The sequence below is a fragment of the Mandrillus leucophaeus genome, unplaced genomic scaffold (assembly GCF_000951045.1).
Source record: "Mandrillus leucophaeus isolate KB7577 unplaced genomic scaffold, Mleu.le_1.0 Scaffold787, whole genome shotgun sequence".
Classification (NCBI taxonomy): domain Eukaryota; kingdom Metazoa; phylum Chordata; class Mammalia; order Primates; family Cercopithecidae; genus Mandrillus; species Mandrillus leucophaeus.
In genome coordinates this window covers 1,010,777-1,023,601 of record NW_012108552.1, presented here as the reverse complement: position 1 = coordinate 1,023,601, position 12,825 = coordinate 1,010,777, and the positions used below count along the sequence as shown (strand labels likewise).

At 33.5% G+C, this 12,825-nt stretch overlaps 1 protein-coding gene across 1 annotated transcript in view; it reads left to right on the top strand.

Moving 5' to 3' along the window:
• The window catches only part of PPP1R3A (protein phosphatase 1, regulatory subunit 3A), a 41,981-nt gene extending 35,990 nt beyond the window's left edge, over positions 1–5,991 (top strand). Inside the window, exons 2-4 of the mRNA XM_011967096.1 lie at positions 493–551; positions 650–774; positions 2,680–5,991. Of these exons, the coding sequence (XP_011822486.1) occupies positions 493–551; positions 650–774; positions 2,680–5,097 (2,602 nt within the window). The 3' untranslated portion in view covers positions 5,098–5,991. The remainder of the gene's footprint in view (positions 1–492; positions 552–649; positions 775–2,679) is intronic.
• The last annotated feature ends 6,834 nt before the right edge of the window (positions 5,992–12,825 follow it).

Below are 12,825 nucleotides of genomic sequence, written 5' to 3'. Positions count from 1 at the left end.
TTTTTTTGCTTTTCTGGACAGAGAGTTAATGTTAGTCCAACTGGAAGAATTTTGAGTAAAATGGAACACAAAAAATTAATTGAAATGTTAGCAATTTCCATGACCACAAATGGACTTTCAGTTCATAAAATGTTATCATTAAGCCATGAGAAAAATATTCTCATTTGAAAAGATGAAATCCATTGAAGATAGAATAATCTACATTTACATGTATTTTTACTTTGGTTATATAAGTTTTAATATGAGAAACATACTCTGTTTAGAAATATGGCATGTTTGCATTATTTTTAAATTTTTCTACAACCAATACTTAGTATTACGTCATTCCAAAAAGATCATTTTTATTTTAAAAAAATGCCAAGTAATATAGGAAAATAAGAAAGTTATATAATGTTTATTTGGCTTGTTACTGATTGAATTTCCCCCTGAATAGAAATACTTAGAAGATGCAGTCCCAGAAAAACATATAATATTTTCTTTTAAATTTAACAGTAAAGAAGAATCATCAGTAACATCAGAAGAAAATAACTTTGAGAATCCAAAGAACACAGGTAATATTCTTCATTAATTTTAAAACCAAATTTGTCTCTTTTGTTAAAGTCTACAATTAAAACAATCTTACAAAGGCACAATTATATTAACTTTTCAGATACCTCTATCCCGACAATCGTTTGTTCTCATGAGGACAAGGAAGATTTGGAAGCCAGTAATCAAAATGTAAAAGATGTAAACAGGGAACATGATGAACATAATGAAAAAGAATTAGAGTTGATGGTAAGTGTTCTGGTTGCCACGGTATTAGAGAAGATGAATCCATTTCTGCTTCAAAGATGCTGCAATGCTTGTCTTTCAATAGCTTCAACTAATATAATTTGCAAATGTGAAAGCACAGCCTATTCTGTCCTTGCATCTCTAGCTTGATCAACAAGGCACTTTGATTTCTGTATGTTGCTTCTGGTCTCTGCAGTGGTAAATTAATGACATTCATTTCTTATCTATTTACCAGCGGCTCTGAGTAATAGTTTGTAGGAATTACAGGAGAGGTAGCACTATCCTGATGTGCATTTCTAATCTTTGTGACAAGTGTATACTTAGCACAAATTCGTCTATAAAATGAGAGGGCTGGACTAGAGGATTGTTAGTGTCCTGTCCAACTCTATAAGTCTTTGATTCTCACATGTAACAGCATTTTTTAAAATTCCATCCTTGTGAGAATCTCCAAGTTCTATATCATTGTAGAGTATTAAATTACCAAGTAAAAACAAAATAACCTGTGCCATAATTTTAAAACAGGAAACAAATTCAGTACTATACAATTTAGTATTCAATTTGTTATAAATTTCATACTTGGTGAGCATTCAATCTATTTGGAATTTTTTGGGGGGATGGTTTAGATAGCACTTTTATCACAAAGGAAGAAATAGGAGTAAATGAGTCACATAATGCAATTTACCCTTTACTGTATTTGGATGGACCTCATATCATTGGAATACATGGATTCATAATCACCTAAGATTAAAATGACATTTGCCTCTTCAAGTGTCAGTGCTGAAACAGGAAAGAAATAGAGCTCATCTATTTCCCCACATATTCCACCTTTTCTATAGTGATATGGGAGCTGCATCACTAAAGTATGCAATTTACTTTGCTCCAACTTTAAGAAACTACAAAGTTGTCACCCATTGTGAGAATTCTCACCAGCTGAAAGTTAACATCGCCATTTTTTTCAAACCACAGAATATAATGAAAGGGTCCTGAAAAATCACATACTTCACCAATACATCTCATTACAATGAGCAGGCTCAAATATAAAAGTTTGTTTAGAAGTTACTGAGATTGTACATCCAATAAATGAACAGGGAGCTGTAATTTAGATGCTAATTTGCTCCATGCTGACGTTAATGCATAAAACAAGCTCTGTAATAGATGGAAATACAACCAAATCTGCGGAACCCACAGGCATTGGCTTACAAGACAGCTGTGCAGTTGACAAGTAACATGAGCCTTATGTGAGAAGAAGGGGAAAACGTAAGATTTGCATATAATTATTGAGATCATGCAAATGTCAGTTATGAGGAGGAGAAAAAAAAAACAGGCATCTCACTGTTAAATCCTGACAGTTGGCATCACTGAAGAGCTCAAATACATTTGAGTACCAGTTGGCAGAGGGTCATTAAAACAGAATTTGCAGAGACATTAACTCCCTCACTTTTCTTTGAGTGACGTTTTGCTATTAATAGTTTGCAGAGGCTTTGCAGAAAACATATTAATAAGAGAAACTGTAATGGGGGCACCTACAGCAAGTGTAAATGCAGCAAGGGGCACCCAGGAAGCTGCTCTCTAATTGATTAGCATGGAGCTATCAATGTGTATAGCCTAAGTGAGGAGAAAGTGCAATGACAAGCAAGAATAGTTGAATAATACAATGTGATATTTGGAAGCTGGGAAGGAGAATGACTAATTTGGGCCCCCTTTCTTACTAATCTCATTCCCCAGTCATAGCCTACAAGGATCTCCCCAAAACATCTGGCTTCCAGAGTTTATATGAAATCCACAAATGAAATCAGTCAAAGAAATCTACCAGATAATTACAAGCCGAGTTAATAAAACCTATCTAATTCACTGCATATTCAAAATGATCTTATGGTCATTATTTCTTTGTTGTTTTTATCCCATAAGATAAATCAACACTTAATAAGAAACAGAAGTACTGCTTCCAGAGATGAAAGGAATACATTTTCAACAGATCCGGTCAATTTTCCAAATAAAGCAGAGGGTTTAGAGAAGAAGCAAATCCATGGTGAAATGTGCACTGATTTGTTCCAAAGGTCTCTGTCTCCAAGTTCATCGGCAGAAAGCTCCATAAAGGGAGATTTTTACTGCAATGAAAAATATTCCTCAGGAAATGACTGTACACGTCAACCTTTAGAGGAAATTACTTCAAATATGGGAGAAATCAGGCCATCATTGGGAGATACTAGTAGTGATGAACTAGTGCAATTACACACTGGCAGCAAAGAAGTCCTGGATGATAATGCTAATCCAGCCCGTGGCAATGGCACAATGCAAATACCTTGCCCCTCTTCAGATCAACTAATGGCAGGAAACCTTAATAAAAAGCATGAAGGAGGAGCTAAAAAAATTGAAACAAAAGATTGGGGGTGTTTAAGAAGAGATTTCCATTCGGATATATCTGCACATCTCGACAAATCAACAGAAGAAGGATCTTCTAAGGAAGATTATGGCAATGGTAAGGATGATGAAGAACAAAGCATATATTTAGGCGTTAATGAAAAACAAAGAAAAAATTTCCAAACAATCTTACATGACCAAGAAAGGAAGATGGACAACCCTAAAATAAGTGTGGAAGGGATTGGAGCTAGTAACAGAGACCTGACTGCTCTGCTGAGCGAAGATACCACAATCCCCACCTGGGCAATCACAGCAGACATGTCTCATTCACCAAGGACGAATGTAAGTTGGGAAGAAGCTGTGTTAACCCCAGAGCATCATCATTTGACCAATGAAGGCAGTGCTTCAGAAGGGATAACTGGTCAAGTTTGTTCACCAAGAACTGGAAATGTTTTGAGGAATGATTATCTGTTTCAAGTTGAAGAAAAATCAGGTGGGATTGATTCTGAAGATAAGGATAATAGTACACAGCATAAACAAAGTTGGAATGTTCTGGAAAGTCAGGGAAAAGCAAGAGAGAATAAGACAAACATAACAGAGCATATCAAAGATCTAACAGAGCATATCAAAGAACAAACAGATTGTGAAGACACGTGCAAAAAAAGAGATAATACGAGGAGTTTGAAAGCTACTACGGAAGAATTGTTTACCTGCCAAGAAACAATGTGCTGTGAACTGTCTTCTCTAGCTGATCATGGTATTACTGAGAAAGCAGAAGCAGGTACAGCCTATATAATTAAGACAACATCAGAAAGTACTCCAGAAAGCATGTCTGCTAGAGAAAAAGCAGTAATTGCTAAGCTACCTCAAGAGACAGCACGAAGTGACAGGCCCATCGAGGTAAAGGAAACAGCGTTTGATCCACATGAAGGGAGAAATGATGATTCACATTATACCCTTTGTCAACGAGATACAGTAGGTGTAATCTATGACAATGATTTTGAAAAGGAATCACATTTAGGTATTTGTAATGTACATGTAGATGAAATGGAGAAGGAGGAAACCATGTCTACGTACAATCCTAGGAAGACACATGACAAGGAGAAATGTGGCACTGAAAATATAACATCCGTGGAAGAATCCTCACGGGTCATTACAGAATATCAAAAAGCAACTTCAAAACTGGATTTACAGTTGGGAATGTTACCAACAGACAAAACGATATTTTCAGAAAACAGAGATCATAGGCAAGTTCAAGAATTATCAAAGAAAACAGACTTGGATGCCACTGTGCATTCTGCTTTTAACTCAGACACCAATAGAGCTCCTTGGAATAGCTCTCCTTTTTCCAAACATACTGAAATTTTAGTGTCAACTAATGAGCAGGCAATTGCTATAGAGAATGCAATTACTACCATGGCTAGCCAACCTATTTCTACGAAATCAGAAAGTATTTGTAATTCAACAAGAGAAATCCAGGATATTGAGAAGCACCCTTATGCTGAGTCTAAACCTGAAGAGGTTTCCAAAAGTTCAGGAATAGTGACGTCAGGTAGTAGAAAAGAAAGATGCATAGGCCAGATTTTCCAATCAGAAGAGTGTAGTGTGGAAAAATCTCTAGGGCCAATGATTTTAATCAGCGAACCTCTTGAGAATATGGAAGAAGCAAGGAGTGAAAATAAAGGATTAGTAAGCTCTGGGCAATCACTATGCTCTTCAAGTGAAAAAGAATCTGAGAGCTCTGCTTCTACTAGTCTTCCTGCTGAGGAAAGTCAAGCTCAAAGCAACGAATCTTTGTTTTCAAAATATACCAACTCTAAAATACCTTATTTCCTTTTGTTTCTGATATTTCTTGTAACTATCTACCACTATGACTTAATGATTGGCTTGGCATTCTACCTTTTGTCATTGTCCTGGCTGTCCTGGGAAGAGGGTAGACAAAAAGAGTCTGTCAAGAAGAAGTAACCCCAGCACTACTATTCTCTCTTAAAAGATAAGCTATTTAACCCCAAACATTTGGATTGGTGAATGGGACTATTCATTGTTCAAAGATCCAGTGCAGTTTTTCTCTTGAAGGATCATTTAAAAAGGAACGCGAATAAGTTTGCTCCTTCATATAAGTAATTATTCTATATAGGACCATTATGTTTGGATCATTAAATACCTATATGAATATGAGATCTGAAGCACGTCAAGTTGAAATTAGGTACAGCTGTTGCTCCTTAGCAGGCTATGAAGTCGCAATGCTTCACATCTCTTCGCTACTTAAAGTGCTATTTCTTACATTCATTTCTCTCGCAATAAAGCTTCATTTTTTTTCCCTGAGAGTATATAGTTTCCCCTACGGTTTTAAAAAACAGATAAAACATGGACAATGGCAGAAGACTTTTTTGATCTTTTAGTATTGAACATGAAATTTGTATTTAACACTATCATTTATCAGGATTCATCGATCAAATATTTCAACCTTTCATATTTTTAAGAAAACACCCATATACATTGAAATGTAAACTTAAACATATTCTGTTCACTTGAGTGTGACACTGGATGTGCGTGCACACACACACACATATGTATCTTATACCTTCTTTATAGCTACAAAGTCAGGGCGTTCATAAGCAAAATCTGATAAGACTGAAACAATTGGGAGATTATCTTTCAATTCTGCAAAATTTTGTGGGTGGCCTGTCTTTAAGCAATGCTTTTCTCCTGTGAGGGAAGACTGTAACACAGCTGAACTATTTCAATGTTAACTATTCAGAATTGAAACTGTATATTAAAAGTTCCACAAGCATTGCTTCAGAATGAATTTGCACCTATAAAGCATAAGGCATTAAATGACAATAAAAATTCCAAGTGGACTATTTGTTCCACATGGTAGTATTTTTGTCTTCAAACAAAGTTTTGATATTTTCTCATTATAAGACAATGAATTATTCCCCAAAGTGCATTTAGAAAACAGTCTTTGGTGATATTTATTATATGATTATCAGGTTGTTAGATAACTCAAAATTTTAAATAGGCAAATAGGTAAAGTGGAAATCTATTGAAGAAGAAATGAATATCCAGTATAGCAGTGACTTTGCTGTTATTACCTATGGCTAAGTGTGTATGATAATGAAACTCAGTCAAGTAGAGGCAATGCAAAGATTTGCATAGTTTATTTTAACTATTTATGGAATGACTACTATATGCAAAACTCTGTGCTCTGTTCTGTGGCATAGCACTTCTTTGATATGCTGCAGAGCTAGTTCTAGGCATAGGTATGTAGTGTGACACTTTTGTCGTTACTGAAATTATGGAAGAAAATCACCCAGAGGAGGCCTCTTTGGTTGGTTCTTTTTTCATAGGAACTTCTTTCATAACACATGTAACACTGATTTTCAGATAGAAAAAGCAATCTGTTTATTTACCTGAAAGGGCAAAGTCAATGAGTAAAACTTGCATATGTCATCCCATAGAGCTAAGACATATGCATTTATGGGAAGACAAAATAAGAATGAAACATTTATACTGACTTTCATCTGGTAGTAAATGATTTCCTTAATTTTTATTAGGTACATAACTATTTCCAAATCCTCTAATTGCATACTACTTTCAAGTCCCATTGAAAATGAATGCTTGACTTCATCTTTTTAGTTGACCAAATACAAACATCCTGAAGTAGAACTTAGGGCAAATATTTGATTGAGAGGGCAGAATTTCATTCACTACAAGAGAAGTACTGTAATCAGTACCTAGAAATATCTCTAAAATTGCTATCCTGATAATTTTGTTGACAGGTCTAAATTACAATGAAGTTAAGGTTAGGATTTCCTTAGTTCTTAATGGCTCAGTTTTTGAATTCTACCTTTAAGGGTTTTAGTCAACATGCCATATCTCATTTTTGCAGAGAACACTACATTATGAACACAGGTGTCTTAACTAGAATTATTATCTTAAAAGACAACATAACTTCTTTTATGTCTTTTATTTAACTTTTGGTAATATTAACTTACCAAATCTCCTATACATTTTTAATATGACAAAACAAATTTTAAAAGATTCGAAATACTTAATTGTATATTTCTCTGAATTCAATGAAGAAATAATTCATGATTCAACTGCATCTCCAAACATTACTTATGACCTTGAAATAAAATAAGAATCTATGAAACTATTGATATCTGAAGAGATGGATTATTGCAACCTGTTTTGGTCACATCACTATGCCGAGCAAGAAAAGTGGATCTCGGAGTGCTAGCAGCCCCTGGTTAACGGAGATCTGCCTGTGAAACATGATGGCAAGAGTAATCTTTATAAGCATAGCTGCCTGCACTGTGTCTCTCCAAGTACCAGTTAAGGCCCAAATGAGGGCATGGCAGGAGATTTAGAGAGGTGCATCACACATCTGCTTCATATGTTGGGTAAGAAACATCACCTCATCTTTCATTTTGCTGGGCTCCTGACTTTTAGAAACAAAATTCTGAATGTTTGCAAGTCAAGTAAGTATGGGTAGCAAAAACAATTATCTTTTTAAAAAATCACATCGGTATAGGCCATCAATATCACAACAGATTTCTCAAGGTAAGAGAAAATAAGCCCATGAGATGACAGTCACCCTTCAACATAAAAGAACATTGGGTTAATGCAGCCATGGTATCCTGCTGAGCTCCAGTATTTTGATAGTGAATTATTTCAAATAATACATATCATTTTATTAAGCAGGCCCATCTTTAATGTGTTATCTCAAACCAGTCTGCTGGTTAAATGGAAAATAAAAATATCCATTCCAAATTTCGGAAAATATTTTTCCCAAATAGCATTTATAATAATGTTTTTCTCTAGCCATGAGTAGTATTTTGTAACACCAGCTCTTTATCTTCATTAGACTCATTCTTTGTATATAAATGAACCAAAAAAGCAATGCAAAACAATAAACTAGCAGAAGAACTAGTAAAGATACAAGAAGATTTATCTACTAATTTCTGTTCTTGTGATCTCTCACTTTCAAATTTTTACTGAGAATATAGAAATTGAATTATGCACTAAGATCTTATTCAGTTATTTGTGTCTTAGTCAGTTCCTGTAGAACTGAGAAATAGGATTGACTCTGATTCCACAACAAGATCTGAAATGAGAAGCCAAACTCTTCAAGCACCTCTATCTCTGTACTCTTACATGAAGAGAACAGTAAAAAATTACTGGTATTTATTTGTTTAAATTCATTTGCTTATTTTTTTTCTGTTTTTGGAAATAATTTATAATAAAAATCATGGCAACATAATTCACTTTTCATCTTTTAAATATAGATTTTGCCATTAATCCAACATGTTTCCATCACTTTACCAAAACCTATTTAAAACAACGAATTAAATTTTCACTAGGTTTGAATGATCATGTTTTATAAGAAATGTCTTTATTTTAGCGTGTTAAAACCTTATTAAACAAACAACTCTTTAAAAAGCATAACTTTTTTGTGTCACTTCTATATTTGTTAAATGCATTCATATTACTTTCATTTTTCAAATATGAAACAAATGTGAAAATGTGATGAACTCCCTTTTTCCTAACATACTCAGTTCTTTGTATTAATGATAATAAAAAGAGGCATGGGTAAAACAATAGATTATAGAAAATTACCTTAATTTAGCTATGATGCCTCCAACATATGATTTGCAGCAGATTTCAATGCCTAATTAAACTACTGGTCTTGGTTAGAATTGATGCATCTTCCTACTCACACCCCTACTGAAACCATTCAACCTTATTTCCCACTGCTCCCTGTCTCTACCTTAGTCAGTGACATCATCCCCAGAACACGCCACAGGAATCTGTTCCTCCATGACTGCTCTTGTATGCCTCCCTGCCTAAAGGACGCTTTCAGCTATCTCTACTTCTCTCTTCCTATCCAGTTCTGCACACTTTGCTATGGAAATTCAACACCCTGCCTTTTAGAAGTATCCTGCAGTTTGAATCAGTAGGATCTCTCCATTTTCATATCTCTGACTAACCTTCTTGCATGCACTAGGGATTTGACTCATTATTCTAACTGGACTGTGTGCTTATTCAAGACAGGGACAAGGTTTTCTATCATACTGCAAGGTCTAGTAACCAACAAACATCACAAGACATAAAGTGTAAGAAACTCAATCTTCTTAACTGCTGCCATGCCCTTTGAAAATGGCTGATGTTACAGTTTTGCACCTGTTCTGCATGTCAACTTTTAGGGTAAACAGAACAGCCAGAAAAAATAATCAGTGGAGTTTTTTAAAAAAGAAAGCATTTTCTTGATTAATATATGAGCACCCACCCACCAGCATACACACAAATGGTAGTGAACACAATGTACTAATACTTCGTGTAGTGATGCATGTAATGTGTGGTGGTTCATTTTTGATGCGATTCACAGTATCAGACTCAGATATGAAATTAAAATGTTAGTACAAAGACATGCCTAATTTTGAGGCAGAGTTCAAAGGAAAGAAACGTAGCCTAGAAATGTGGTAGCATGTCATGTAACAGCTTAAGACTATTGGCAACTCGTATCTGAAGGTTCAAACAAAAGTCAGAAAAATGTCTATTATATGGTAGAATTCAATAATCCTGTATATGATTGACTTGGTTCTGAGTGGAAGCAGACTTAAAATTTCCTTAAAGACAAACTCTATAAAATTAATATCAAACAGCAGAGAGATGGTGCTTAAAAATCATTGAGTTTAGAAATTCTCTTTGTAAACACTTAACCCATAACCTACTTTTAGTAATTTTTTGTAAGAAGCTTTTATGTTAGAATTTGTAAACATTTTTAGCATAAAGTATTTACAGAAATATACATTTAAATCATTTTATACATACACACTAAAAAGATTATATTTTTCTACATATTAAATTGATTCCCAATTAATAAATATTTGGAAAATCCAATTGTCCTCTTTTCATGATGCAAATACAATTTCTTTGTTTTTAAGTGAAATGGTGGAGTCCTACCTAAAGAAGGGAATAAAAAGATTATTTCCTATCTTCATAAATATGTGAAAATATTTTAAATACATTTCTACTCCTTGAAAGTTGGAAAAGAAAATAGAAAGTAAAGATAGATTATGTTTTTCATATTTTCATAATCTTTTATTATTTTTAATTGACATAATTGTACATATTTATGATTACAGTGATATTTTTATACATTTTTACAGTGTGTAATGATAAAATCAGGGCAATTAGCATATTCATCACCTTAAACATTTATCGTTTCTTTGTGTTGAGAATATTCCAAATCCACTCTTCTATTTGAAAATAAACAATAAATTGTGGTAAATTCTGTTCTACTCCCCCTAAGTACTATAGAATGATAGAATTTATTCCTCCTATCTAGATGTAATTTTGTGTCTGTTAGCCAGTATCTGACAATTTCTATCTATCCCATCTGTTCAAACTCCTAGTAACCACTATTCTAGTACCCTCTACTTCTATAAACTCAACTTTTTAAACTTCCACATATGAGTGAGACTATATGATATTTGTCTTTCTGTGTCTGGATTATTTCACTTAACATCATTTTCTCCAAACTCATCCATAACGCTACAAATAACAGGATTTCATTCTTTTTTATGGCTTAGTATTCCATTGTGTATATATACCACATTTTCTTTTTCCATTCATTTATTGATGAAATTTTAACTTGATTCATATCTAGGACTATTGTGAATAGTACTGCAATAAACATGCTTCAGTTCATGGTTCAGTTCAGAGATCTTTTTGACATACTGATTTCCTTTATTTTTCATAAATAGCCAGTACTGGGAGTGCTGGATCATATGGTAGTTCTGCTTGTAGTTTTTGATGAAACTCCATATATGGCTTTACTAATTTACATTCCCACCAGAGTGTATCAGGGTCCTTCTTTCTCCACATTCTTGCCAACATTTGTTGTATTTTGTCTTTTTGTTGATAGCCATGCTAATTGGAATGAGGTGATATTTTATTGTGGTTTTGATTTGCATTTCCCTGATGATAAGTGATGGTGAGCACTTTTTTTAAATATACCTATTGGCCATTTATATTCTTCTTTTGAGAAATGTTTATTCAGCTCATTTGCTAATTTTTAATCAAGGTACTTGTTTATTGACTGAGTTCAGTTTCTTGTATATTCTGGCTATTAATTCCTTGTTGGATTAATAATTCCAAATATTTTTCTACTGATTGTTTACTCTGTTCATTGTTTACTTTGCTCTATAAAAGCTGTTTAGTTTGATATAATCTCATTTGTCTGTTTTTGCTTTTGTTGCCTGAGCTATTAAGGCCTTCTCCATAAAAATCTTTGCCTAGATGAATGTCCTGAAATATTTCCCCTCTCTTGTCCTCTAGTAGTTTCAAAATTTGGGGTCTTAAACCATTTATGTTTTTAATTCATTTTGAGTTGATTTTTTAATATGATGAGAGAGGTCTAGTTTTATTCTTTTGCATATGGAAATTCAGTTTTCCCACCACTATTTATTAAAGAGACTGTATTTCCCAAAGAATGTTTTTGTTGCCTCTGTCAAAGATCAGTGACTGTTTCTAGTTTCTCTATTTTGTTCCATTGGTCTATGTGTCAGTTTTTATGCCACTACCAAGCTATTTTGGTATAACATAGTATACTTTAAATTCAGGTAGTGTGATGCCTCCAGTTTTGTTCTTTTTCCAGAGAATTGCTTTGGCTATTTAGGGGTCTTTTGTGGTTTCCTATGAATTTTAGGGTTGCCTTTTTCTATTTTTATAAAGAATTTCATTAGAATTGTGATAGAGATTGAACTGAATCTATAGAATGCTTTTGTCAGTATGGTTATTTTCACAATATTAATTATTTGAATCCATGAACATACGATGTCTTTCCATTTGTGGTTTTTTTTTTTTTCAATTTTTTTCATCAGTGTTTTATAGTTTTTCTTATAGGGATCTTTCACCTCTTTGGTTAAATCAATTCATAGGTATATTTTGTGGATATTATGAATATAATTGTTTTCTTAATTTCTTTTTTTGCTAGTTGTTGGTGTAGAGAAATGCTATTCATTTTTGTATGTAGATTTTGTAGCCTGTATTTTTACCGAATATGTTTATCAGTTCTAAGGGTTTTTTGGTACAGTTTTTAGGGTTTAAAAAATATATATATAAGATCATATCATCTTCAAACAGGAACAAATTGACTTCCTCCTTTCCAGTTTGGATGCCATTTATTATTTTCTCTTGCTTGATTGTTCTAGCCAAGACTTTCAGTACTACATTGAATAAGAGTGGTGAAAGTAGACATTGCTATCTTATTCCAATTCTTAGAGGAAAAGCTTATAACTTTTTCCTGTTAAGTATGATGTTAGCTGTGGGTTTGTCATATATGGCCTTTATTATGTTGAGGTATGTTCCTTCTATACCTAGTTCATTGAGAGTCTTATTTATGAAGGGACATTAAATTTTATCAGATCCTTTTTCTGTATATATTGGGATAATTATATTATTTTGTTGTTTATTATATTAATATAAAATATAATATTTATTGATTTTTGTATGCTGAAACATCCATACATCCTTGGGATAAATTCTACCTCATCATGGTTAATGATTTTTTTAGTGTGTTACTGGATTTAGTTTGCTAGAATTTTGTTGAGGATTTTTTAAAATCTATATTTATCAAGCATATTTGCCTGTAGGTTTCTATTTTTGTGTGTGTATCCTTGTCTG